Source organism: Equus przewalskii, chromosome 2 (genome assembly GCF_037783145.1).
Source record: "Equus przewalskii isolate Varuska chromosome 2, EquPr2, whole genome shotgun sequence".
Lineage (NCBI taxonomy): Eukaryota > Metazoa > Chordata > Mammalia > Perissodactyla > Equidae > Equus > Equus przewalskii.
Window position 1 is genome coordinate 2,671,262 of NC_091832.1, and position 27,263 is coordinate 2,698,524.

General features: G+C 46.2%; 1 protein-coding gene across 35 annotated transcripts in view; it reads left to right on the forward strand.

The window, feature by feature from the left end:
• DAB1 (DAB adaptor protein 1) overlaps positions 1–27,263 on the forward strand; it is a 1,091,055-nt gene that overhangs the window by 1,016,427 nt on the left and 47,365 nt on the right. For 15 of the 35 annotated variants that reach the window (XM_070609446.1, XM_070609447.1, XM_070609439.1 and 12 more), the window contains 5 exons: positions 8,638–8,769; positions 9,382–9,501; positions 9,954–9,992; positions 11,564–11,629; positions 17,978–18,037. In XM_070609446.1, coding sequence (XP_070465547.1) covers positions 8,638–8,769; positions 9,382–9,501; positions 9,954–9,992; positions 11,564–11,629; positions 17,978–18,037 — 417 coding nt within the window. The remainder of the gene's footprint in view (positions 1–8,637; positions 8,770–9,381; positions 9,502–9,953; positions 9,993–11,563; positions 11,630–17,977; positions 18,038–27,263) is intronic. The other 20 variants (XM_070609467.1, XM_070609463.1, XM_070609449.1 and 17 more) reach the window with 2 other exon arrangements.

A 27,263-nucleotide genomic window follows, 5' to 3' on the forward strand; every position in this document is an offset into this window, starting at 1 on the left:
TCTAATAACAATGTATCTATTGTATCCTAATATATACCCGGAGCAAATTCAAAATTGCAATTCCAATATTAATTACTACTAACAATAAACCAGGCATAGACTCAAGTGTCCCTGAGACTTGCTAAAGACTACGTCAGCCTGATGTTTCTTGGGCAGGTCGCTGCTTTCTGAGCCTGTTTCCTCCTGTCTAAGATAGGGATAATGATGGTCACTATGTTGTTCAGAAATCTCTTGGTTGTGAGTAATACAAAGCTCCCTTAAATAGACTTAAGCAACAAAAGAATTCACTGATTTACATAACTGAACAGTACAGGGTTAAATTCCCCAGGGTGGTGAGATCCAGGCTGTTAGATGACATCACGAAGTTTGAAACCCTAACTCTCAGCTCCTCTTTCTTTCCTGGTGACTTGACTTCCCAGTGGACTCTCTCTCACCATCTGTTGGCCACTCCAAGACTATTATCCTGTCGGCTCTAAAGAAGGCCTCCCCGAGGGAACCGTGCTTGGTGATTGAACACTGTGTAACGTAGTCATTAGAGCAAGAATCTTAAACTCAGTTGCCTGGGAAAAGATCCAAAGTATTAAAAGCCTCCTGTCTTCCAAATAGACTGCCAGACGCTTCCAGTGACCTTCCTCACATCCCTGTGAGGAAGGGATCATTCCCATTTTACGGATGAAGAAACTGAGGCTCAGTGAGATAAGGTGACTTGCCCATGGCCACAAAGCTGAGATTCAGATCCTTCCATCATACCACATGCCTTTTGGAAATGGGGACAGGACAACACAATATACAAAATACTCTGAGTAAGTAGCCGAAACGGAGCCCCTTTCTTACACACGCATGCACGCACGCACATGCTCATGCACATTGCTGACTTTTGAGAGCCCAGACTGCATCTTACTCATCTCAGTATTTCCAGGGTCTAGTCCGGAAGGGCTTTTGGGAATGAATGAGAGAGGACAGCTAGTCCGACCTACTGCCAAGTGTGACGATGCTGTAGCCACGTCCTTGGTCATGGGACGTGGAATTGTGGTTGAACTCCAGTGTTAGGAAACTAGTGCTTCACGTGGAAGCCAGTTTCCTGGTTAAGGTGGTTTTTACTTCTGAGCAGAACTCTGCTTCCTTGTCATTTTGGTGATTGCTAATTGATTAAGCACGCCTGGCTCCACTTTTCCTCTTAGACAAATATAAGCCCAAATCATAGGTCTAGGGTGCTCTCCATGAGTTAACTAGTTCCTCTCCCTATTTGAGGCAAGGACTTCACTCACATCTTTTCAGAGCTGTGTGGATAACATAGGTTTTGAGAGCTACTAAGAAGAAGCTGGGATTTCGTAGCTATTGTTTTGCTATAAAATTTAAAAAAGGATTGAAAAGTGTCTAGAGCAAAAGAGGACATGAATGTTGACTGAGTCTGACCTGCTCGTTTTCACGGCTGAGGACATGGGGGCTTAGAGACGGAGGCAATGGGAGAGCCAGGGGTGGACGGGGGGTTTGGGGAGAGACTTGGACTTAGGATCCTGCTGACAGATTTATTCATTCAAATTATTCATTTAAAATATGTACTGACAAACTCAGAGAGACAGAAAGTAGAATGCGGTTGCTAGGGGCTCGGGGAGGGGGAATGGGGAGTTGGTGTTTAATGGTACAGGCTGTCAGTTTGGGAAGATGATAAAGTTCTGGAGATGGATGGTGGTGACGGTTGCAGAACACTGTGAATGTACTTAATGCCACAAAACTGTACACTTAAATATGGTTAAAGTTATCAATTTATGTTATGTGTATTTTACTACAATAGAAATATGTGTGCACCGAATCCTTACTCTAGGTCAAACACTGTACTTGATGCTCAGGATAAGAAGGTGAGAAAAGAGATATTGTTGCTGCATCCTGGGGCTGACTATTGTGTATATGTACCCACATGCATAATGACAAACCGAACAATTCCCCACATGGACAACTCCAGGCAGCTAAGAGGACTTGTGTTATGGGAACCAGGTCTCTATTGGAAAGTCAGGGAAGCTTTTGAAGAGAACAGACATCTGTGCTGAGGTCTGAAGAGGAGGAGTTGAGCTTTCTAGGCAGATGGAACAGCACGTGCAAAAACCTGAGAGGGGAGTGTGGCGCGTTTGAGGACGGAATAATGACCCAGGGTGGTGGGAAACAAGGGGGCCATGGTGAGAGACCCTGGGGAGGTGGACGGAGGCCCTGGCAGAGATTTTGGTCTTCATCTTAAGAGCAATGGGAAGCCTTTGATGTGTTGTAAGTACTAGATAGCCGTGATCAAATTTGCCAGATTTTCTCTCAATCCCTTCTCACCGTGGTGTGACTATTAGAGCAGAGGCCAACAAAAGTGGACGTGTAGGGACTGAGGCCATTGCACTTATCCAGGCTGGAAATGATGGCTGTGACCTCAGTCTGGTGGTGTAGATGGAGAGAAATGGACAAAGTGAAAGATATTTGGAATGTGACATTGACACGTCTTGGTTATGGGGGTGAGAATGCAAGAGGCTGAGTGGGCTCAAAGATGGTTGTAAAAAGGGATCAGTGATGGTGCCTACACTAAATTCACTAAATTCAAATATGAGAGAAAAAAGCGTCTTATGTTTTTTCTTTATTTTAATACTTAGTATTTTAATATTTATTTAATATTTAGTACTTGAGGTAATCAGTATGAATTAGTATAATTTTTAAAAAATTCCTATAAATAAGCAAAAGTCAGGCTTTTAAAAATCACTGGTAATTCCACCACTCAAGAGAGAACTCTTGTTAAGATTTTGTTGCATGTGCTTCCAGACTTTTTAGACACATATATATGGATATGCATCCTTTTTTTCAAAAGCAGGATCATATTAAACATACTATTTTGTAATATGCTTTTTTCATTCAGCAAGATGCTGTGAATATATTTCCACAGCAAAAAACACATACGCTCCCAAGATAATTTTCAGTTACTGCATATTATTTCATCTTATAGCAAAATGCAGTTTCTTCAACCAATCGGTTACCGCCCAGCACTTCAGGCATTTCTAATTTTTCACTATTCTAGCAGCACTGCAGGGAATATCTTGTATCTGAGTCTTTGCCCACATCTGACATTATTTACAGACAATTGAGTCCCTACAAGAAGAATCATGGGGTCAAAGTTCATGCATGTCATTAAGGCTTTGAAACGTACAGCCAATCTGCCCTCCAGAAAAGTTGCACCAAATCACACTCCCACAAATAACAAAAATGGCCACAATGGCCAACACTCCCACAGCCCTGACTGTGCGTCCTGGCCTGTTCCAAGCCCTTTCAGGCACTAACTCGCTCATCTTCCTAACAGGACCACGGAGGAGGTCCTGTTATTATCCTTGTTGTACACACAGGAAACCAGGAGCCCAGGAATGTGTCTGTTTCCCCACACTTTTATCAACTCTGGGTGTTACCTTTTTTTTTCACTCTGGTGGGGAAAATGGCATCTCATTTATATCTGGTATGTTTTATATGAATCAATTTAACATTTCCAACAGCCTTTTGGCTTCTGTATCATTCTCTGTATTATACAAAAAGAGAAAATGAGGCTCAGAAAGTTGGAGTGACGTGCCCAAAGCTACGTCTAAATAAGAGAGCTTAAATTTGAATTGTCTTCTCTCTGGCTCCAGAGTCCACATTCCTTTCTCTGTTGTCACACAGCCTCTTCAGCTAGAGACTAGGATGTTTGGAACTTTGGTCTTATCCTTGAGTAAAACCTTCTAGAAGATTTCAGGATGGGAACTCAGGGAAGAATTCGCTCTGACCTGCTCCATTTAGCATTTGACAATGAGGGGCCTGGGGGCTGTTGCAGAGGTTGCCACCCAGCCTCACTGGCACTGCAATGCAGCAAATGCATCCAAAAATATGTTAGAAAACAGAAAGGCCTTTATAATGAGCCTGGGCCTTCCTTTCTCTTGTGAGGTTTTAACTACTGTAATTGCCTGTAGTGTGAAGTAGTGTATTTTTCATGTATCTATTTTTATTCTGTGTCTATCTGCTTTTTTGTTTTGTCTTGTTTCGTTTTTTTGTTAACTCACTTGAATCCTGGCGGGTAGTTTTCCTGTGAATAGCATTGCCTCGGGGAAGCACTCACTCTCACACACACACACACACACACACACACACACATACACATGCACACATAATAATAATATGAAGACTAAATAGGGTAGAATTTATTCTTTAAAAAAAGCTAATGGTAAAGTCTGAGTAGGTGACTTTCTCATCCATGCTGTATTTAATTGGCTGTATTGAGCCATGCTACAAATTAAGTCTTCTCTGTAATTTATTCTGTCAGATAATAACCCTCCAAACAATTTGATACTTCATTGAAACATTGGTAAATGGCTTATGGAAATGCTACGGAAAAAAAAAGGATTTAATGATGTCAGATAAGAAACCCTCTGTTCACAGAATGAATCCTATGTGAAATGTCGTGAATCAATCTGACTCAATCATTCATTGAGCATTTCTTGAGCAACTACCTTGTACGTGTATGTCTTCAGATGGCTTAGTTCTTCCTTCCTTCTTGAATTCATTGAACATTATTTAGCACTTACTGTTCAAAAGGAACGGTATTAGGAGCTGGGATAAGACTGAGGAGACCAGACATGGCTGGTTCTGTGGAGTCAATGAAGCTTGGGTCAGGGACGAAGAGGGCAATCGGTGGGGAAAACAATGTGAGCAGTGGCCCAGAGGTGGGAAAGTCCAGAACCCAAAGCAGGAGTGATGAGCTCTTTAGATTATCTGCAGCCTCACTTACCTGAAGTTCACCTCTGGGAGGAAGGGCGGACTGGATGGACGAGGCTGACCTCTGGATTGTTCCTGGAATTCTTCGGTGACAACTTTCATCCACACCGTAAAGAACAGGGTTCAGAATGGGAGGAATACATGAAGCTGTGGAAGAGAAGCAGGGTGTCTTAAAAACTCTATCTTTAAAATACCTGCTTTTATTTTTTGGCAGTACTTTAATATCTAGACTAGTTTTCCAAGACAAAAACTATTTTCCGAAGGAAATGTAGAAGGGCAACCAGAATCTGCCTTTCCTCCACCTTCTCCCTCCCTCTCCAGCCCAGTATTTTCTGCTGCCTCCAGAACAACCCATGATGCTCCCAGAATTCCCCCACAGAAACACTCCTAGAATGAGCAGTCTTTGTCTCCTGTGGCCCTGGACCCCACTTCGCCTTTCTAGCCTTGGCTGCTTAACAGAAACCACAGATGGCCAGGCTCCTGAGAACACACTTCCAGATCATGCTGTCTTGACCTTTCCTTTGAGATCCTTATAGCTGGTCTTTACCCCAAACCTTCTGATTCACGACCCTCTCTGACCTCAGATACCTGACAGGACAGCCTCAGCTCTACCTTGTTACCCAGCTCTCCCCTTCTCTTGCCTTCCTCTTGCCAGCTTGTCGGGGGATCATGGATCTGTTGTTGACTAGGGAGCCAGGAGTCTAAGGGAAGGTGACCTTGATTCGACACAATATTATTTCCTCTTTTGAAAGCTTTGTCACCCTGACGAGGGAGAATGAGGCCTGGTTTAGGACTAGTTCTGCCAAAACGCTCTCTGACCCTCTGTCCTTTCATGAATAAACTCAGAGTTGACCTGTGTGATGTATAAGGTTCCTCTGGCTCCAATTGTCTTTGATTGTGCTGATAAAATCTGCTTAAGACATGGAGCAGTTTTGAGGCTCAGTGAACAAGTATTTGCCAGATCCTCTGAGTTGCTGAGATGAACGTGGTGATACAACTGTGGCATTAGCAGGATTGTGATGTCTTTGTATTTCCAAGTATCTGTGTTTTGTATGCGTGGTTAGGGGTGGAGAAAGTGGAGACATATTCCCTCACTGACTCTTAGTTTCCAAATGAATGAGCCACTTTCACAGTAATCCTTTTTAACATGTCATCAAATTAACTGTGGGCAAAGATAATGGTACAAATATCTTTAAGCACTTCACGCGCACACACAGTTATACTTGGTGAGGCAAGTATATTATTAGGTATCATCAGGCATTAAAAATGTTTTGATTTTAAAACACTTAATGAGGAGGCCCAGATAAATTAAAACGTCTCCATCTGCTGTGTGCATAGGAAGTGATATTTGACCACTGCACAGTCATCTCCAAATCTAATTCCACCAGGAGGACTTCTAATCGCAGTTTAATTTCAGAGCAATATCCCGCTTGGCAATCAATAAGGCACTGTCGTCAAACTTTGATTTAGTAGGAGACGAGGATAACGTTCTGCACATTATCCAGAGAGAGAAATACTTTCAGCAAAGGCAGAGAAGGAGAACATGTTTGTCTCCCACTTTCTCCTGCTGCCTACCATTCGAGCTCACAGAAGCCTATAAATCAATACCCCCATGTTGTGTGAGTGTAAATCTCATCAATTTTACTTCATTAGCACCATAAAAAAGCTACCGTTCTTCGAGCAGCTTTCCTCTGCTAGCTAAGTATGTCCTCTTAATAAAACGAGAATAAATGGATCCTGATTATTTTACTAACAACGCTTCCTTCTTCGCCAACTTTATTTGTGTTGAAATACACTAAAATTAAACAATTACCCTTATGACCACTTGAGGGGCTGAGGTGACTGGGCAGTGACACCACCCCTCAAGTATGATGTACAGTAGGCAGCAGGCAACCTGGACAGAGCATGAAGCTGAAGGGAGAGCTCCCAAGAGTAGTCAAAGAGGTTAATGAATATCAGACTCTAGAAGGTTAAGGTGTATCAGCAAATTCTACTGCAGAAGTGATTCCTAAGCTCAGAAGCCTGGAAAGATGGCAATGGGCTGGGAATGGACATTATGGAAGGCCAGGACGAATGGTCCAGAACTACTATGATGACCATCGTGAGAGCCAGATGCCCACTGTTCCAAAATGCTGGCTGTGTGGTTCAAGGTCCTAATGCCTAAAGGATCTGGGGAGATGGAACAAGACCTTAGAGAACATCGACTCTAGTGGTTCCCAACATTTTCATAACAAAGTTCCCCTTGTGTTACATTCTCACTCCATGGACTCAGTAACGAGGAAGATTTTTTCCACCAAAAAAAATGCATGTATAATCATTCACTGTCCTCTTTGGATTCTTTGAAGCCATAACTAATTGCCAAAGAGAATCTGCTCAAAGATTAGCTAAAGAGGACAACAGTAACCTGATACAATTCCAGTAAATTGGTGTTTTTATTTGCATGCACAATGAAATGTGTAGTCTTATCAGCAATAATTATAACTGTCTGTTTAGCTTTTTGAAATATTGAAAATTGCTTAGGACCTCTTTTTATTACCTTTAATGACCCCAGTAGACCCAGGGCTTTGGGTTAAGAGCCATGGATCTGGCACACACTTCTCATTTGATAGAGCAATAAACTGAGGTCCAGAGAGGTACAGTGAGTGCCTTGGGTTCACATAGTGACTAGAATTCAAGCCTCTTAACACCCAGTATAATGAAAAGGCCCTTTATAAGGACTTTAAACATGTCGTATAACACCCAGACGCATACATAAGCCTTTACAGAATACTGTTGAGTGAGGATTGCTTTAAGTAGGTTTAATATAGGAAAATGGCCATAAAAATCAACATCACCAAAAGGATGGTGAATATTATTTGTTGCAGCTTAGACAATAAAAGCAGGAAGCTCAGTTTCAAAAGATTTTCAAATTGCTGATCAGCTATCCCAATTTACTTTAGATGATCAGTTATCGGCCAGGCACAGTGCAAGGTGCCGGGATGATAGAGACGAGGAAGACAGAGCCTGGTGGGGAAGGCCGACCAGGAATAGGGCAAACATGGCAGAGAAGGCAGGTCTCTGGGAGCAGGGGCCCAGGGAGCTGTGTGCGAGGACTCCATCAGGAGTTTCGTTATCACCGGAGACTAACGTGCTATGGAAACACGGAAGAGGGAGGAATTACTTCTGCAGGGAGAGGGAAGGCCAGCCTTTTTCAGGGACAGTTTCACAGAGGTGGTGCTGTTTCAAATGGCCTTTGCAAGAGGAATAGGATTCGGGTAAGTACATAAAAGAAGGAACAGACAGACAAGACAGAGGAACCAACCTGTGGAAAGCCTCAGAGCTACGGGGGACCCCACCTCTAGCCCAAGCAGTGACTTTGGACAAGATAGAGAAACGTGTTCGTTCCTCAAGACACCCTATCACCATCTGTCAGAAAGGTGTTGTAACCATGTAAACGTCTGGGTCTGTGATGTGAATGGCGCCCCGTGTAGTCGTGCAGTGGACATCTTCCACTGTGGCAAGCAGCTGCTCTGCGTGTGTCAGTGTGTTAAGTGTCAGGCCAGAACTTAGACTGGGCTGTGTCTTGAAGAAAGACATCTCAGAGCCCACACCCTGAGTTAGACTGGCTGGCTCCAGCAAGCTCACGGAAGCCACCGCACAGATGCTCGTTCAACATGTGAACGGTCCTGTTCGTCTCTCTGGTCACAGCATTAAGACCAGGGCGGGATGCCTCCATTTCTCAAGGGCAGGCATAGCTCTCCTCCTCCCATCTGGACCAAACAGCTTTTCCAAAGCCCTTGGAGCCTCTTCACACGTAGCTGAAACACATCTCTTATTGATCAACAGCTCGAAGGGAAAGTCCCTTGAAATATGTCTTCCTTTTTTCTCCGATAGGCCCTTCAGCATCATCATGCTGTTCACGAAATTTCCTACATTGCAAAGGACATCACAGATCACCGGGCCTTTGGATACGTTTGTGGGAAGGAAGGGAATCACAGATTTGTGGCCATAAAAACAGCCCAGGCGGTGAGTATCCCACCCAAGGAGGGCGCCTTCCTTGTAAGCTCAGGGGACAGCACAGCCACTCTGCTGGTCTTTGAAGGCCCACTCTGATGTCTGGCTGAGCGGTGCTAACTCTCAGGTTCCCATCTAGAAAAGATAGACAGCCTCGGAGTGAGGAAACGTGCTCATGCCCATCTAGTTGTTGGTTTTTCTAATGGATATTTCTTAATGACTAATTATTTTCCTCTCTGATTAAGCTGGATGGAGGCACGGTATACAAATAAGTTTCCTTGTGTTCATAGCCTCATTTAAAAAGAAAATAAGAGAAAATAAATAGCTATTTTGCATAAGGCCTACCCTAATTTTATTGTATTCGAAATTACTAATAAATAAAAGTAATGCTTTTTATGCTTATGATTATTATGAATTTGCAAATATAATTAGTTGAAGAAATGAACTTTAGCCTAGATGCAATTTGCTAAACCAACATAAACAAGGTAGAATTAATTAAAGATGGAATGCTTTCAGTTTAGTAGAAAAAGCAAGGACCGCTGGTTGTAGCAGGCAAAACGGAACTTGGTGGCTGCGGCTCAGGGCCGTTCTCTCATTAATGTGCTTTACCACCTTTTACTCCAGGCTGAACCTGTTATTCTGGACTTGAGAGATCTCTTTCAACTTATTTATGAATTGAAGCAAAGAGAAGAATTGGAAAAAAAGGCACAAAAGGATAAGCAGTGCGAACAAGCTGTGTATCAGGTATACCCGTGACTTTATCCTGGTTCCGGAGACGAGTGGGGCTTAGAGTAAACAGGTGGAAACTGACAGTCAGGGCTTCTCCTCCTGCTGCCAAGTGGAAATGAACAAAGACCGAAGGTTCCCGTGTAAATCACAGGCACCGAGGCAGGCGCTAGAGAGGCTCCCTCATTCTCTGAAATGCCAGACGCCTCAGAGAAAGTGGGATCTCGAATCCGGAGGAGGATTTCAGGGCAGGAGGACTGAAGAAATGCAGCTGCCTTGCTATTGTTAACGATGGGGGTGGGGAGCCGCAAGGGATTTGATTTTTTCTCTGTGTTTTCTACCTTAATGACCCACCAGCCTATGCTGCCCAGAGCTGGTTTCTGTACTGTCCTTAATTTCTGAATATAGTCTCACATCTCTTCCTTTTCTATCCTCTGCTTTTTACCCTCCCTTCCCTCATTCTGCTGTAGACAATTTTGGAAGAGGATGTGGAAGATCCTGTATACCAGGTAATTTCTGAAACCAGTCGGGGTTTAGGGTCAGGAATGGCCAGGCCTGTGGTAGAGAGATTCTGCCAGAGACCTGAAGAATCCGCTGACTGCAGAGCTTGGAGAGCGACCAAGGTTATTTCTGATGGGGAGGGCTCCCAGCCCCTCTGGGAGCGAATTCCCATAAAGACTAACAGAAGTTTGGCTGGCATCAATAACATGGGATTTGGAGATTCGCTTCTCCCTTCTTGCCCCGCCTCAGCACCCTCCACAATCTAAAAGTTTGATCCCAGAGCTGAAGGTTTTCAAGAGTCTCTTGAATATTCTGAGTTCGTTAGAGAGACTGTGAATAATGAGGTGGCCTCCCTGAGTTAAGAAGCAGAGATGGGGACTGACATTTTGACAACATTCAAATGCGAACCCGAAGGACAGTTTATAAGCTTTAGAAAGGCTGTGAGGGGAGTCCTCGCTGGCTGCCAGCAGCCGGGCTGCCCCTCTGATTGCCGGCTCTTGTCCTAGGACCTGTTGTGAGGAGGGAAAGGGCCATCCTGGAGACCTTGCAGCCTGCAGCTTTCTCTGGGCTCTCCTCTAGGTTGCAGCCTAGGTGAGAGTAGAGAGGTGATGTCTCTTGAGTTCAATACGTGCTCTGTTCAAACAGACGGAGAAAAGAGGGAAGAGAGGGCCTCTCCTGTCCTGTGCTTATTCCCAAGGAGAGAAAGAAGCCACAAATTTGACTTGTTGGACATAAAAGCAAACCTAAAACTTATATTTCTAACTGGGACACACATGGCTTCTATGTGTGTGTGTCACAGATGCGTTATATGTAAATGCATGTTTTCACACGGCTGGTACCACAGTGATGAAAGTAAAATAACATGGATTTTTAAAAAGTGATATAATATGGAAAACCTGAAGTGGAAGAAGTATCTAGCATATATGCAAACAAAAGTCCCAGATGCACTTAACGACATTCGCTTGCTCTAGAATGCTGAGGGCAAGGATTTGTGATAATATGAGCTCAGCCAGATGAAGACTCTTGCCCTCTTTGAAATGACCCAGGACTTTAGAGTCTGAAATAGGCACTATAAAATTTGATTTTCACTATTTAAAACTGAGAATGTAAAATAAGGTGATATTTGTGGGATGAGGGAGTTTGGGGCTTCTGAGCACTTCAGAGTTGGCTTAAGACCTTGAGCCTTTGGAGGTGAAGGGAGTGGCCCTCTAACCCAAAGCTGACAAAGCTGGGATCCAGGCATTCCCACAAGACGTCATTCCCACTCAGCAGAGCCATCACGTGCAGACTTTGCGGAGATAAATTCCACTGAAGGAAGAGGTGGTCTCTCCAGAAAGATCTGTGGGGCCCCAGGCAATCATCCCTAAGGGACTGATGGTCAGACCTTTGCAGTTTTCCTTAGAAAAGACAAGAATGTGAAGGCATGCGTGGTATTTCAGGAACTCAGTTGTCTCTTTAAGGTATTTTCTCTGGTGTCTGTTTCTTTAATGCTCACTGTGATTTGTATCTTGAATTCCAAATGCTTTTTTTCCTCTTTCTTTTCCCTTCTGAATTTTCCTCTCTGGCTGCTCCGTAATAGTACATTGTGTTTGAGGCTGGACACGAGCCAATCCGTGACCCGGAAGCGGAAGAAAACATTTATCAGGTATAAGATCGCTTCCCTCTCCCACCCTTGCACCGCTGCCCATAAATGCATGAAGAGTCTGAGGAGCCAGGGCGCTCTCCTCACCAGCTCCACGGCCCTCTCTCCAGGCTTGTTTAAGCACCCGTGCGTGACTGGCTCCTAGTCCTCCTGCAATTTACCAAAAGTTTCCATGACTTATTGTGGAAATGGTTAATGGCCAGTTGGGTACCGTGTTTTAATGTTTCATCGATCTTAACTGTTTTCAGTTGATTCAAAAGTCAAACATTCCAGTTCACTAAAGTAATCCATTGGAGGGTTGTTGTCCATAATATAGTACAGGCAAAGACTTTATTCATCCAATTTCTTTAAGAAGCAAACCGCACTACTGAAAATGAAGTACAGATTCAAAAATGCTATTTGAAGACAACATTGGGAATATTAATGGAATAAAGAAAGTATAGCTAAAGGTTTTACCCCTTCTGGAGGGAAGGTAAATCAATATTCTTAAATGTCTGCTTATGGGAAGATCCATGAACACACTTTAACTCATGTAATTCTCACAAATATGTGATAAAGTAGCTATTTAGGTCCCACCATTACAAGGGGAAACTGAGCCTCAGAGAAATAGAGCAGCTTCCACAGGGCTGCACCACCATTCAGAGCTGAGACCAAACCTGGGCAAGTGTGTTAAGGCAGAACTCACGCTTCTGCCTCTGCCTTTCCATCAAAGAGCCTGAGGAATTGCAGCATAGCAACACATCAAACAAATATGACGACCTCCGATTTTTCACTAATTAGAATTTTAGTCCTCATTTGAATATAAACATTGTGGAAGAAGGAAAACATTTAATGTATTTGTAAGTGATTTTAGTTTTCTTAATCTACTTTGTCGTGGGGTCTGTTACCCTGCCTTGGGCATGCCTTATTTGTGTAATGAAAGTAAAGCAGATTTTCAATTTCCATCAAACGCACAGAATTCTAAATGACCAAAGTGTAGCGTTAGCTCTACCAGCAACTCGGTTCAAACCGGCCCTGTGGATTAACCATCTAAGTATTTCTATCCACTGGATCCATCTGGAGTGGATTCAAGTGCGAGGTTGTGCTTTGAGGCTTTGCTTAAAAATCATCGCTTACAAAGTTTCGGTCTTTAAACAGAAAAGTTGCAAATTTGTCCTCAGTGTCAGACTTTAAAGTACAACCTTGCAGTGTCTGAATATGAGGCCAAAGGAACCACTAACCAGTCATCCTGTAAAGACAGAACACCTTTTAAAACACAAATAGGCTGTTCGTCATAGGAGGCTCCTGAATTCAGGCTGAGCTCTGGTTGTCAGGCTCCCATTGTGCTTGGGGACTGCTGGTGGGACATCCCCGTGTCCTGGGAAGAACTGGTTGAGGCAAGTGGAGAACTGCGTCCTAGTTCTGGCTCTGTCACCAACTGCGTTTGGCTGAGTGGTAGTGGGCAAGGCACTTGCCCTCTCTGAGCCTCAGTTTCCCCAATGATAAAATAGGGGTCTAATTTCTCCCTGACTCACACGTTGGCCAGAGAATGTAAAGGAGAGGCTTCATCCTGGGTCACACGCTGAGTCCATAGGATCTTAGTACCAGTGCCCACTCAGCCATCAAGCACCCTGTCAAGTTCCTTTCCTTCTCAGGGCCTCAGTTTACCCATCTGTAAAATGAGCAAATATGACTGGAGAGTCTCTCAGGCAAGGCCGTTTTCTATTCCTTGCAACGAGTGCTTCGTCAAAGGCTATGATTCTTCAGAGAAGCATGTTGGCTTGCTTTTCAGGGCACAAGGCTCTTAGAAACGGTGTGTGCATGCGTGTGTATGCGTGTGTGTGCGTGCTTTTGGTAACATTTATTGAGGGCTGAGTGTGGGCCGGCTCTGTGAATGGATTTACAGGCAGTATCTTACTATATCTCACAACAACCCTGTGCGGCTTGACCTGCTGTTCCCACCTCACAGAAGAGGAAACCCCACAGAGATCCAAGACCTTGCCCCGGGTCACAGCTGGCCAGAGTTCGAGCCCCCACTCACACCCAGGCCTCTCTAACCTCTGTAAATAAATACATAAATCCTGGGGCTCTTTCCAGCTGAGGATTCCCTGATACTGAGTTTCACAATTAGATTCTGTGTACGGTTCAAGTCACTATCTAAAAATCAACTTGTTTCACAGTCCTGTTAACAGGAGGCACTATTTACGAGGTTGAATATTTGATCACCCTCTGTGGGAGAGGCCTCTGGTCCTTCTCTCTGCATTGCTGGTCAGCTGGGCCTCAATTTGCTTAACAAGAGGTGAGCTCTGGGGCCTAAAGATAAGACTGGGCTTTGAAGGAGCTGCTATTAGGAGCCTCATTTTTTTTAAGGGCCCGCAAGTGTTCCATAGCTGCTCCTCCTCAGTAGATTGCCGTGTTTCTTATGCTTCAGCTTGGCCCACGATGGTTTCAGATTTTATTCCATCCCCTGTTTTCTGGAATGAGGCAAACAGATGTAGGGCCTAATCCTTTAACTGTTTTGTGTCCTTGGGTGAAGGACGTAACTTCTGTATCTCAATTTCCTGGGCTCTAACATAGGGATACTCTGTTACCTGCTTCTGGAAGTGACGTGAAGATGTGAGGCGAGAGGACGGCACTTGATACGGAGTAGGTTCTATGTCAATGTTAGTTCATGTTACCTCCTCATATCATCAATATCAGATGCTGTTCAGGATGTCTTAGGTGATGGAGTGAGTGGGGTAGAAAGCGACTGCTCCCCCGTCTTGTCAGAAGCCCAGCAGAAAGCTGCAGCCTCGCCCGACTTTGCTGTTTTAATCCAGCGTAAGGGAGGGGAGACAACTGAGTATGCGGAGTGCCGCTTCAAGGATCAGCAGTCTCGTTTTCCAAACTGGATTCATAATAACAATTGTCTTTCTCTTTGTATGTCTCAGAGAACGTTAGCCTCATCTTATTAAAACAACACAGAATCCCACATACAAAGTGTTTTTGCACCTCACTTAATTGTGACCCTTCCAAGGACTCAGTGGGGTAACAAGACGGCTGCAATGACTTGTTTTAAACATAAGACACTCGGGCCCCTCCAGCTGAAGCGCTGGGCCCATGGCCGGAGCTCCCTAGAAGCTTAACAAGCGTCCTGTGTAAGAGAGAGCAGCTTTCCACGCAGTCGTTCTCCAAGTTCATTCACTCGAAAATCGTTTTTAATCACCTACGATGTGTCAAGTACCGTTATTTTAAAATAATAAGTCTCTAATCCTGTGTCACCCAACCCTTAAACTGCCTCTCCACACTACTAATATGTTGCTGAGCCGGAAGTGTCTTCTGTATGTACAGTACTCAATGTATAGTTTTCACAGTAGTTTCACATCTGTTAACTTGTTCGTTCAAAAGGTAATGATGTATGGAGCACCTCGCATGTGCTGGGCACATGGTCTTGTAGTAGTGACCACAGCACATCCCACCCTCAAAGGGTTTATAGGCAACCCCTTGGATGCTCACAACAACCAGATGAGGAGCCTGAAGTTCAGAGAACAAAGTGACCTCTCTGAGGTCACACAGCATGTGGCAGAGCCAGGATTAGGAACGAGCTCTCCCGTTTCCTTTTGGTCCAGAACTGTTATCACTCTACGTCGTGTTCCTGACATGGTCTACACACTGAAAGGACCAGGCGGGCAGAGCTGAGAGCCAGGACCAAGGCTCGCTCTGGTCTTGGTCCTGTAGCACGTGTGCCCGTGTTCTGCCTCAGCACACACGTGGTAAAGGTTTGATGCTTAGATGTTTCATGTTTAACCAGTGTTTACAGATGGAGGAACAAGGATGAGAAGATATCGGCCTGCCTGTAGCAAGCTTGCAGAGCAGTAGGGACACAGAGGAGTGATGGGCAGCTGCAGTGTGGTTGACAGTGCCCATAGAAGACAACACACATTGATGCCTTACTTTGGTGGCCTGGTTACTTTCCATCTCCCCAACAAGACAAGGAGCTCTGTTCAGCCAGGGGCCATATCCGTCTTGTCCCCATCATTGTTCCAGGCAAAGCACAGTGCAGGCCACGTAAGATGTACTTAGTAACTTTTACTTTTTAATGAAAGGATGCACCAGAGGTTACAAGAGTACAGAGGAAGGTTCGAACTAGGCCTAGAGAGTCAGGCAAAGCTCCCAAGAAGATGTCCTGGCTGAGATAAATCTTAAAGCACAAACAGGCAGATTGATATCTCGCCCATGGGAGAGCCAAGCAGAAAAGCGTTTTCAATTATGCAAGTTTGGGTCTGTCCGTCCCCCTGCTTCTTCTCCGTTTGCAAGGACAATTGACAGTCAGCAGCAGTTCAACTTGCTAAGGGCCCACGGTGAGCAGTGAATTACGGGGAACAGAAATTCTGCTCGTTGTGCTCAGGAAAGGGTAAGCTAGTAAAAATAAAAGTGAGGGCTGGTTATTTATTGGCCCTCGTTAACAAGGACTCTGTAGGCATTCTCAGAGGGTTCCTTTTAGATGGAGCCCAGTTATCAGGAGCAAAGAAATTACATTCTTCAATGGCCCCCTGCACACTGAGGTTTGCAAGAGCAGCTCTGAAAGTGTGCATCTTCTGCACGTGCGTGCTTGCTGCTGGGCCAGTTTTCTCCAAGAATGTGCACACACTTCCAGGAGTGGAGGATGTGGTGTCAAAGAGAAAAGAAGCAACCAAAACAGCTATAGGGACAGTGGGAATGGGGTGAGACGCAGCTGTCTCTATAGTGTAGTGGTGAAGAGGCACACTGCCCTGCTCAGCCACCTGGCCCCGGCCCCTGCCCCTGACTGCAGGGCCCTCTCCAGGCGTCATCTTCCTCCTCTGCAACATGGGGACAGTCGTCATCCTCACCTGACTGACTTGTCCTGAGGGTTACGTGAGAATGTATGTCAACACATATGTAAGAGGGCCTGCCACATAGAAAGTGCCCCGTCCACGTTAGCACACACTGTTAGTAATAAATGTCTTGTTTGGTAACCCGAAAGAGGTGGGTTTGATTACTTACGTGTTTTGAAACTTTGGGCAAATTTCCCTTACATCTCTGAGCCTCATTTTCTACTATTTAAAGTGGAGACTATAATACCAACATTTTAGGGTTATTGTAAGGACTTTAAGTTAAGCTAATGAGAGTGAAAATGACAAAGGGACTCAAGGAATAAGCTCAACTCCTTCCTTCTCTGAGAAGAACGGGATGGTCAGCTGGTCCAAGCTGAAAGATACTTTTCTTTCACTATTCCACACGTTCCTCTGTGGCACATTCACCCAACAGACGTTTGCTGAGTGCCTGCTGGTGTTCGGCACTGTGCCTGCTTTAGGGAGCTCCCGGTGTGATGGAAAGGAAGGTTATCAGACAGTTATAAAACCACTGCTGACTCCTCCCTCCAATGGAGGTGAGCTGAGCTGTGGTAGCTGCTGGGAAAGAGCAACTAATGACTGCTTTTGATCTGGAATGTTCCCATGCAAAGCCAGTAATTGACTCATGAGAAAAGTATTCAACATACCTAATGTTGTTGGTGTTATAAAATATGTTCATAGACCTATTTATATAATGTGTCAATGACAAAAGCTATCGTGTTAACATTTTACTGTATTGCGGTTCCTAATAATTTTTATTTACTATCTATTTTCTCATTTGATCCTCACAACAGTCTGAGCGAGAAGCAGAGCCAACAGCACTCATTTGATAATCATGAAGGTCAGAGATGCTGAGCGACCTGCTCAGGGCCCAGTAAGACAGCTGGTTGAGTCAGAGAAGAGAGGGAAGGGAGAAGGTACAGATATGTGTTAAAAACAATCAGGATTTTCTGGATTCTAGTCTCACGCTTTTTGTGCCATTTATGGGCCTTTCTCTTGAAAAAGCCTTTGGTAATTATCACATAGCCTGTATGTGATCCCAACAGAAGCTGTACTTTGTTCTAACACCTTGATATTTGCTATATTTTCAAGAGCCCGGGTCTGTCTTAGTAAGGAGCGGCTTCAGCTCAGCTGCAAACTATTGTAATCACTTTGGACAACTCAGAGCTCCTCTCTGGGCCTCATTTCTGTCTTTGGTGAAATGAGGGTGACTTTTTGCACCACGTGATCTCTGAGGTCTCTGCAGCTTCCTGTGCTGTGAATCTGTAAGGAGCCAATGGCAGGGACAGCCTGCAAACAGTTGTTGACTGGGTCACACACCCTCTCCTCGTGCGCTATTCCTGAGGGAAGGAGCCTGGCCCGAGGCCTTCACTAATCAGCAGCCCCTGCACTCTGGGCCCCTTGGACCTCAGGAGCTGTTCTCGTACACACTTAGCCGGCTTCGAGTTGAAGTCTGGTTTCTTCGTTCTTAGAAAGTGCAGTACCAATGCTGACCGTGTTGCATTTGATTTTTCCCTAGGTTCCCACCAGCCAAAAGAAGGAAGGTGTTTATGATGTGCCAAAAAGTCAACCAGTAAGTGTAAGTATCCTCCCTTCTGCCAGGTCCCCGTGACCTGCGTACATACTGAGCCTGTGTCTCCAACCTAAGAAAGGGAAATGCTCTTCTGGATAAGTGTCGCAACTCATATGGCTTTGCAGGGGACTGAGGAAGAGGGCCCAATCTGGACCAAGGTCTGGCCCCTTGAGTGGAGTGAATTGAATCGTGCAAACCAGTGTGTCCAATGGACCCAAGGTTCAGGTGTTCCGTGGTGAAAGTCTTCAGCCAGAGACTGTATTCTGCCTGCTCGAACAGGCAGTAGTGCCTTGGTTCTGGGAAGAGAGCTGCCCATCTAATTTGAAAGTGGTGGAGAAGCTTCAGAGGGACCATAGGAGAAGGGCTGGCCAGGTCTTTTGGAGTCTTGAGGGTTTGGGCAACGTGTAGAGCACTGTGGGAAAGGCTGCGTGTAGCGGGCTTGCAGAGAACCCACGGGGTCCACTGAGTCTAGACCACATCTGCTGGTGGGACTCTTGGAAACTGAGACACAAAGGAAAATCCCCAGTTCTGTGGGACTGCCCCAAACCACTGCTAGGCCCAAACCCATGTTTAGGACTTCCAGTTGGCACTCAGAAGGCACACTCCATACATAATTCAGGCAGCACGGGGGAGCCAGTGAAGGCTCTTGAGCTGGGGACGTGTGACTTTGCCACCCCTGTGTAAAAAGAACTAGGGTATTTAGTCAATAGTGATTTCATTCAGCTCCACAACGGGTGGAAAAATCACAGGCTTTGAAATCACGCAGACCCTCAAGAATCCCAGCTCTGGCCCTAACAGAGCAGTTGTGAGGCTAAGTGACTCTTATCCAGAAAATTATTATCAGTTCTGGACCCTACACTGTAAGAGACATAAAGACACACCTGCAGATTGCAACATTAGATTGATAAGGGGATTTGAAACGCCATCCCATGAGGAACAGCTGAAAGACCTGGAGGAAAGAAACCATGAATCTGTGGGAGTCCAAAGGGCCGCTGTGCACGAGAGGACTATGCTGTCTGTGTCAGCCGGCTCATGGGACTGAGACCAGTGGACCAGTGGTGGCAGTGCAAGGAAACCAGTTCCAGCTCAGAGTGAGGGGGACCTTCCTGACAGGCAGAGCTGTTCAGGGTGGAACAGCCAGCACCTAGGAGAGTGAGCTCCCCATCACCAGAGCTGCACAAGAAGAGCCTGGAAGAGCACCCGTCAGAAAGACCCGGGTGGGGGGAATTCTCATGTGGAATGAGGAAGTGGGAGAGGAGCTCTTGTGCCTTCCCAACCTGAGCTGCCCGATTCTCCAGGTTGGAGTCTCTGGTCCAGACTAACCCCCCGCCCCCACCCCCCTTTTTCCTGGTGATCAATGTCCCTTTCTCTGTCACACTCTACAGTATCTTGAAACCACCATACCCTTCCTAAATATGCTTTCAAAACCCAGTGCATGTTAGTTTTAATGAAAAAACCTATCCGAGTACAGGCTCCTTTTCACAAACCCGAGTGTGGAAACCCGATAGAGAACGTGCAGTGTGGAGGCGCCCAGGAAAAGCAGTTTTTCTCCCTGAGGCCTTTGCGTCTAATCAAGCTGCTTGTCACCGCCACCCTGGTCTGCTCTTCGTGTCCCAGTCTGGTCAGCTCCCATCACACAGCTCCCTACAATTCAATTTGTAGCTAAATTCCCTCACTTGCCCCTAACAGCTTTAGATGCGTGAGGACGCACACCGCGTCTGCTGCCTGCCCAGTTTCTATGAATTTATTAGCCCGTGCTTAACAGCTGTGAAAAAAAGATCCAAGCTCCTTAGCCTGTTGTCCGCAGCACTGGGGTCCCAGCTCAGCCTGCATCTCTGGGCTCCCTCCTCCTGGTCCAGCTCTGCTGACCCCACACTTTCCTGGAGGAGTCGCGCCCTCCCCCACTCTGCAGCCCTCCCCTCATCCAGCTGGGCTTCAGGCTCTGCCCTCAGGGAGATTTTCTGGACTCCTGCCCCAAACAGTGTCAGCAGATCACGGCTCCCTTTGTGGCCCCGTTCCCTGTCATTCCTCTGTTAACAGCACTTACACACAGTGTCAGAATTCTCCCATTACTTCCAGCAGCTTCCCGAGGTCCGTGTATTACCAGAAGCAAGCCCAGGGCCTGGTTCCTGGAAGCCAAACAACACAGCTGCTCTAGGAATATTTAATAAATATATGAACGACCTTACCCTGTGGAAGGAATTTATGAAAATCCCTGGTACTTTCTTTTAAGGGGAATTCCCTGTCTTTCTGACTCTAAGATAGTCATTAAGTAAACATCCTAAGGTTTTGCTTGGAAAATATCTGGGCTGCCTGAATGGCCTGCAGTGGCTCCCAACCCCCATTCCCACAGTCCTAGAAGCATCTGATGGGGGTGATGGCTTTTCCATGAGCCATTTCAACATTTCCAGAAGCCTCAGGGAGGCAGCGGCTGACAGCGCAGGCTGCAGTGGAGAGGCAGACGGCTGCCGCTGCTGCTGCTGCCTGTGGGGCTTCTGACGAGTCACCCTGCCCGCTGAGTCCCAGTGTTCTCCTCTGCTGAAGGGGCTATGGAACCTAACTTGCAAGATGGTTTTGAGGAGAAAGTAGTGTCTGTTTTGCAATGTGGATCCCACTTGTCTAAACGTCCCAGGGGTGCTTTAAGTACCCCACGTCCCTCCCGTTCTGGATCTTGCTGTCCCCCGGACTTGCCCTGTGGACCCGCCTCTCTGACCAGTGCACATGCCCTGGGATAGCTCTGCGGTCTCAAAATCCCTGCTGTGAGGTCGCTGTTTGCTCCCTCCCCACCTGCTCCTTTCCCAGAAGGAGAAACAGACCAAACACGACCAAAACCACGCAGGTCTAGCAGCTTCCAGGGGATTTGGGGGCCTCCACGAGTTTCCCACAAGAAGGGAAACTGCCCGGCGGCCTGTTGCTCTGGGTACCACCTGGTTTCTTCTTCCTTGGGTCCAGGGCTGCACAGAGCCCTGGTGAGGGACTCAGCTTGGGGCCGTCGTTGGGGAAATCTGCCAAACAGCCCAAAAAGAATGGCCACCTGGTCCCCAGAGTCAGATCTAGGTGCAGTGTGATCCCGGCCACTTACTAAGGGCCCTTGAGCAGCTTTTTGCATCTCTGAGCCTCAGTGTTGCCATCTGAAAAGGAAAGTAATGGCTGCCTTGTAGCTTTGTTTGGAGGATTAAAGGAGATGTTTATGTAAAACCTTTAACAGGCGATAAGGATTAAGTTAAATGAGAACATTTCCATTTATTGCTGTTACAAGCAATATGCCAGCAAACAGTTCTCACTGAGCTGGGGACTGCCAAGTATTCTAGATGCTTACACACCTCCTCCAGGAGGCCTGCCTTACCCCGGAGTAATCAGCCCCTCTGGGATACCTCTGTGCTTCTCTTTGCAATGATCGCAATGGGTAATCTTTCTTGATGTATCCACATGAGCCGTTGGACTTTGAGTTCCATAAAACCTTGGCTTTGGGGTTACTGATAGCACCTGCCGTAGTTTTGCGCGAGCACTAAGTGAGCTGAGGTGTGTGGATGAGACCAGGGCTTGGTGCGCTAGCTGTGAGCTGTTACTATCCTCTGTTTCCCCTGCTTTTCTGTGAGCTCCTTGAAGACAGCAATCCACTTTTAATCATCACTGCCTCTCAAATAACTCTTGTTGGGATTTCTGATCTCTTTCACGGTTTAATGGTAGCTCTTTGCCCAGGAAGAAACCACACATGCACGTGTAAATGTCTGTAGCCTTGGAGCCCACGAGATCCCTCCATCTCAGCCCTAGAGCCTCTGTCCCAGAGCCTGCCACTGGCTCGTCATCTCTCCTCTGTAGTCAGAGATATCCTCAGGAAGAGGCAAATTTGATTATTGGGCAGCAGAAGGGGGAATCTTTGTATTTCTTACTGGTCTTACCCACCTCAGTGTATCAACTTATGGGAGCAAAGTTTGTTTTGTTTTGATTACTTGGGCTCCACGTGCAGACAGCAAGCCGATTCCATCTTGGTACTTTGCTCCCTCAAGTTGGCTTATCCCAGCTCTAGTTCCCAGCTCCATTGCCCCATAACCTTAGGATGCTCAGCGGTACTGGCCCTTTTCTTGTTCTGCTTTCTCAAATAACACATTAAGATGCTTTTGTTTGCTTATTTTAATATGGACCTGTAGCGTCCCCTTCTTCTGGCAGATTCGTTCTTCGGGTCATGCTATGCTCTCCTCCCCTCTTTCTTAGGAACTCTGTGTCAAGGTAAGGATTAATCCCACTCCTGGAAATATATATTTCATCTCGTCCTGGTCAAGGCAGTTGGAAGCTTTGCACAGGGGCTAATCTTTCCTGTGTCTTAACTACATGGGTTTACTTTTATGTCAGGGTCTCTGAAATCCAATGGCATAAATGCTTCCTGACAGGAAATGCTAGGTGACTAGAGAGATAGGGAGGTTTCAGAAGAGAGGGTGTGACTTGGGCAAAGCTTTGAAGGATGAACAGGATTTGAGCAGGCAAAAGTGAAATGGAAGCCCCTTCTCGGCTGGTCATTGAGGTCCTTCTGGCATGTGAGTCCGTGCTGCCTTTACTTACAGCCCTGAGAGCTGATGAATTTATCATCCATTCCATCTCAAGGGGGTGAGGGGAGTACAGGCAGGCTTCCTTTCTGCCAGCTGATAATGCTGGTCGTGGTCTTTAGACAAACATCCTGGCCTCTTGGGACTGTCAGAAATGCACACTCCTGATGAGGAGAAAGGTGTCTGCTGAGCAGCCCATTCCTACATTCACTGTTCAGCACTTCGTGCCTTCTGCATTTGGACCGGATTCCAGGTCACAGCGGGACCCAGGCAGATGGGTGCGGTCACAGTCTGCCGACATACATACTTCAGACCTGCTCATGCCCCATGACACTGGACTTGCTTGAGACTTACTGTGAGGGTCAACTGTTTCAATGACACAGACCTAACTCAGCATGACTCATGTCATTTTTACGTGAGGAATACTCAGCACCTTTTTTCCCCCGTCTCCCTCCCCGTGTATAATGTTCTTGTGGCCAAAAAAGATCCTTTATCCTTCACCTTATAATTGCCCAGTTTAAAAGCCTTTTATATAGTTGCATTAGGCATAAAAGACTTTCTAATTACCGGTAATAACCAGTCAATGGATTGTAGCAGAACTTTTCTTGGCCTTCAAAAGAGAGATTCTTAAAGTTTGGCATAGCGGTAAAAATAAGGACACAGGTTGTCAAATTGATAAGTGGGACTTGACATTAATTTCCTTTTGATGAAATACGGATTCAGAAATTGAGAGACATGATCAACCCCCTGAGATTCTTTCCTCTCTTTGAGTGTGATCTTTGTCAATCACTTCGACTTTTTGAGACTCATTTTCCTGATCTGAACAGTGGAAATGACAACCATCCCCTACCAACATCTCGGGGCTTTTGTGCAACTCACGAGGTGATGCAAAAGCATTTTCTGTGAAGATGAGGGGGTGCTTTTACAGACGCTGGGGAAGTAAAGGTTGAGGGATGCTAGGGATTAGTTGCCTCCACTTATTTTCTAGGCTGTCCTATGATTAAGAAAAAGGCACGAGTCTTATAACAAGAGAGGACAAATCTGGGCTCGATAGAAGAAAAAAGATTTGAGACCATCCGAGCTGATTTTCAAAGGAAAGGACGTCCTCTCAGAGTAGTGAGGCCTCTGCCCCAGGAGTATTCAAGCAGGAGGTGAATGGTTCCATGAGGGGTTCCTGTATGGTGAAGCTGACTGCCGTCATGGACCTCAGAATAGTCACCTACTCTCGCATCCGTTTGCCCCTATGTTCATTAGATCTAGTGTTTACACGGTCGTCCTGCTCCCAGTATCTCAGCTCCCAAGCCAGATACTCCAGAGGCCCCGCTCCTGTCTTCGTCACAATCACCGTGGCTTTGAAGTCACCCACTCTGAAGTGCACAGAGATAAGTGTGGCATTGCCCAGTGAAGTTAGTGCTCTGGATGGAAAGAGGTTTACTGAGTATCATAATCAAGTCTTCTCACTGGGAAGCATTGGGCACAGAACAGGTGCTTAGAAAATCTCTTCCTCTTCAGTTTCCTTCTGGAGAGCTTGAGATCAGAGCTCCAGCTCTATCTGGTATGTCCTGGAAAGGAGCCATAGTGGGATAAACTGATAGAAATCCTGATGATTAGATCTGCAGTCCGGTCCTCTAGTTAGTTCCTTCCTTCGTTTTATAGTGCCAGGTCACCTGCCATGTGTCCTAGAGTCGAGGACTCAGTGAACAGTGAAAAAGCAGGTAGACTTTACTGAGCATCTGTCGTGTGCTGTGGACATCCCAGGCCTGGTCTAAGCTTATCTCTTTCAGTAGCCACAACCCTGGGAGCTAGGTGACAATTATATATAAGGAAACTGAGGTTTCAAGAGGTCACATAACTCACCCGCGACCACAAAGCTGATACCTGGCAAGCCAGAATTTGAATTCTAGGTTGCTGTAACTCAGGCACCCACACAATTTCCACCAAAACACACTGCCTTTAAGATTAAAGAAAATGAGCCCTCCACCCCCTCACCCTCACCCTAATCGGAATTAGTACTTAGGCCTCAGTTCTGTCTCCCATTGCTCAGCGTTCTTGTCTTTACAACAGCACGTAGTCCTCAGGAGGCCTGGCACTCAGTGGCTGGCTGTGAACACCTCTCTCCTCCTTAGACCGAGTTTCATGAGGGCGTGCCCATGTCTGATTCATTCCTAAACCCTCACTCTGCCTGGCACACAGCTTTTGTCCTCCTAATATTGAAAAGATGTTTGTGAATCCCAAAGAACAAATGTCATGGAGAGCTGCCCACCTCTGCAGATCGGAAAGCTTCCCATTTTGCCGTCCCTGCCTCCCCACCTGCAGACGCCTGTGCGTTTCTGTGCGACACCTCTGTCTGCTTGATTTCCCTGCCCTGGGTTTAATTCAGTTTCCCTACTGCAAATGTAGGAAGAATCAATCGATTAATGTGAGGAATTGCAGGAATTCTCTGGACAACTGTTCCCTACCCCCAACCCCTATCTTTCATGGCAAATAAATTTTCATTCACAATTCAGCAGTTGGTTTTTCCTTTAGTTTGAAATCTGGATCAAGATGTTGCATAATTGGATTAAATCTCGCCTGAACATTTGTCAGTTTCACTTCCTCATTAAGCGCCACATTGTAGAGAAATTATAATTATCACACGGCAGTGAACATCGATGTCACACAAGAGGAGACGGTCCCAAAGTGAGGGAAGGGAATCTGAATCTACAGATTCCCACAAATGAAACAGCAGTTGCCCCTTTTGATGTTTCTTATGCGGGCCTTCTTTCAGCTGTACTTAAAACTCGTCCTGAGGTAGAATTCTAAATTCCTAGAATCTGAGAGTCAGTAGGAACGTTAAAGGTGCTATCTGGTTTATCCTCCCCACCAAGGCAAGAACCCCTCAAGAACATGTGTGAGAAGTACAGATGAACATTCCAGACTCTTTGGCTTCGGCTCCCATACCTGTAGTGACAGACCTTCATGCCTTTTGTGATCTCAGAGCTCCAATGGCTAGAAAGCCCTTCTTTTTTGAGTTCCTTTACAACTTCTATTTATTTATTTATTCATTCATTCGTCCATGCAGCGCGTATTTTCTAAGAACTTCCTAGCTGCCAGATAGTGTTCTATTCACTAGAGATATGAAGACAAATAAGATAGGCTGCTTAAGAATCTTCATGGTCTCAAGAAAAAGATAGACAATTAAGAACAATTACACTCAATATAATCAGGGCTATAAGGAGCTGTGGACAGAATGCTGTGGGAGCCAGTGGAGGAGCAGTAGGCTTTACCTGTGGGGCGGGGGGGAGGGTTCAGTGAGGTCTTCACCCGGGGGACAGAGTTTGGGTAGAGTCTTAAACGATGATGGGAGTTCGGCACTGGAGAAAGGGTGGAACAGTATTCAAGAAGAGGAAACCAAATGCTTAAAAGTACTGAAGAGTGGAAAGCCTAATGTATCCCAAGGGCTGATGAGTATTCTGGGGTGGCATGACCACAGGATGCCTTTGTGGGAGCAGGAGACAAGGGTACCAAAGGAAGCTGCTGCAGCGTGCAGAGGACCTGCAGTGTGGTGCTGAGAAGCTGGGGTCTGTTGGGAAGCCACTGATGCTTTCAGGTGGTGGAGTGGCACTATTAGAGTTGCGTTTTTCAACATCACCCTGGTGGCCTGTGGCAGGTGGCTTGGCAGGTGGGGAGACTATTAAGAGGCTAATGGGATTGTATAGGTATCCATCACGTTGGAGTCAGGAAAACAGAGCCCACACCAGGTAGTTTAATAGCTGGAACTTAATGTGGGGAACTAGTTACAAAGGTGTTAGAAGAGCTGAAAAGCCAAACAGGGTTCAGTGGGGCAACCCAGATTAGTGATAGTTGGAAGTTGCTGCCCTCTCTAGGGCTGGAAGGACAAAGGAAGGAGATGGTGTTAGCAGAACCCAGGGACTGGGGCTGCCAGCAGGCGCTGGACCACAGAGACAGCTGCCCAACGGGAGCTAGGACCATGACAAGAGGGGCTGTCTGGTGGAAACTAAAACCACCACAGAGGAGACTCAAGCACTGCCAGAAGGCTGCCGAAAGAGAGCTGGGAAGAAACTCACTGCTTCTCCCTTCCTCCCACCCTCCGGTTCCTGACCACTGCCTCCTGTTGGTCAAACCTAAGTGGAAGTGAGTTGGCAAGGGAGCCTGGGCAATGCAGTTTACAGGGGTCAGCCCCCTGGCATACAGCGCAGAGCAGGGGGGGGCACCAAGGAGTTTGAGGGCAAAGAGGTAAGCGGTAGGCAAGTGAGGACCATTGTGGGTCTGGACCGAGGGTGAGAACCTACAGACGCTGCAGACAGAGAGAAAGGTAAGGTGGCAAGCTCTGGGAAGTCAGATGACCATACTGGGTAACCAGGCGCTATGGACCGTGACTCCTCTCCGATAGCTCTGTCATTGATGCGCATGCTGTTTTATATCTCTAACTTCTAAGAGTGTTTGTACCTCAGCCTTCATCTGCTGTCTTCAGGTTCTTGCCAGAGACAGTAATGATCCCTTTCATCTTCTCTGTTGTCAGTGAATGACTCACGTTTGGGTGGTGTCACGTTATCGCTTTGCATGGTATCTGGCTCTTTCTTCCAAGGTTGAAAAACTGGGCTGTCATGAGTGGAATCAAACAGAGTCGTAGACAGCTCGCTGGGAATCGTTCCCGAAGCTTGTTTGCCACAAATGCAAATGTGGAG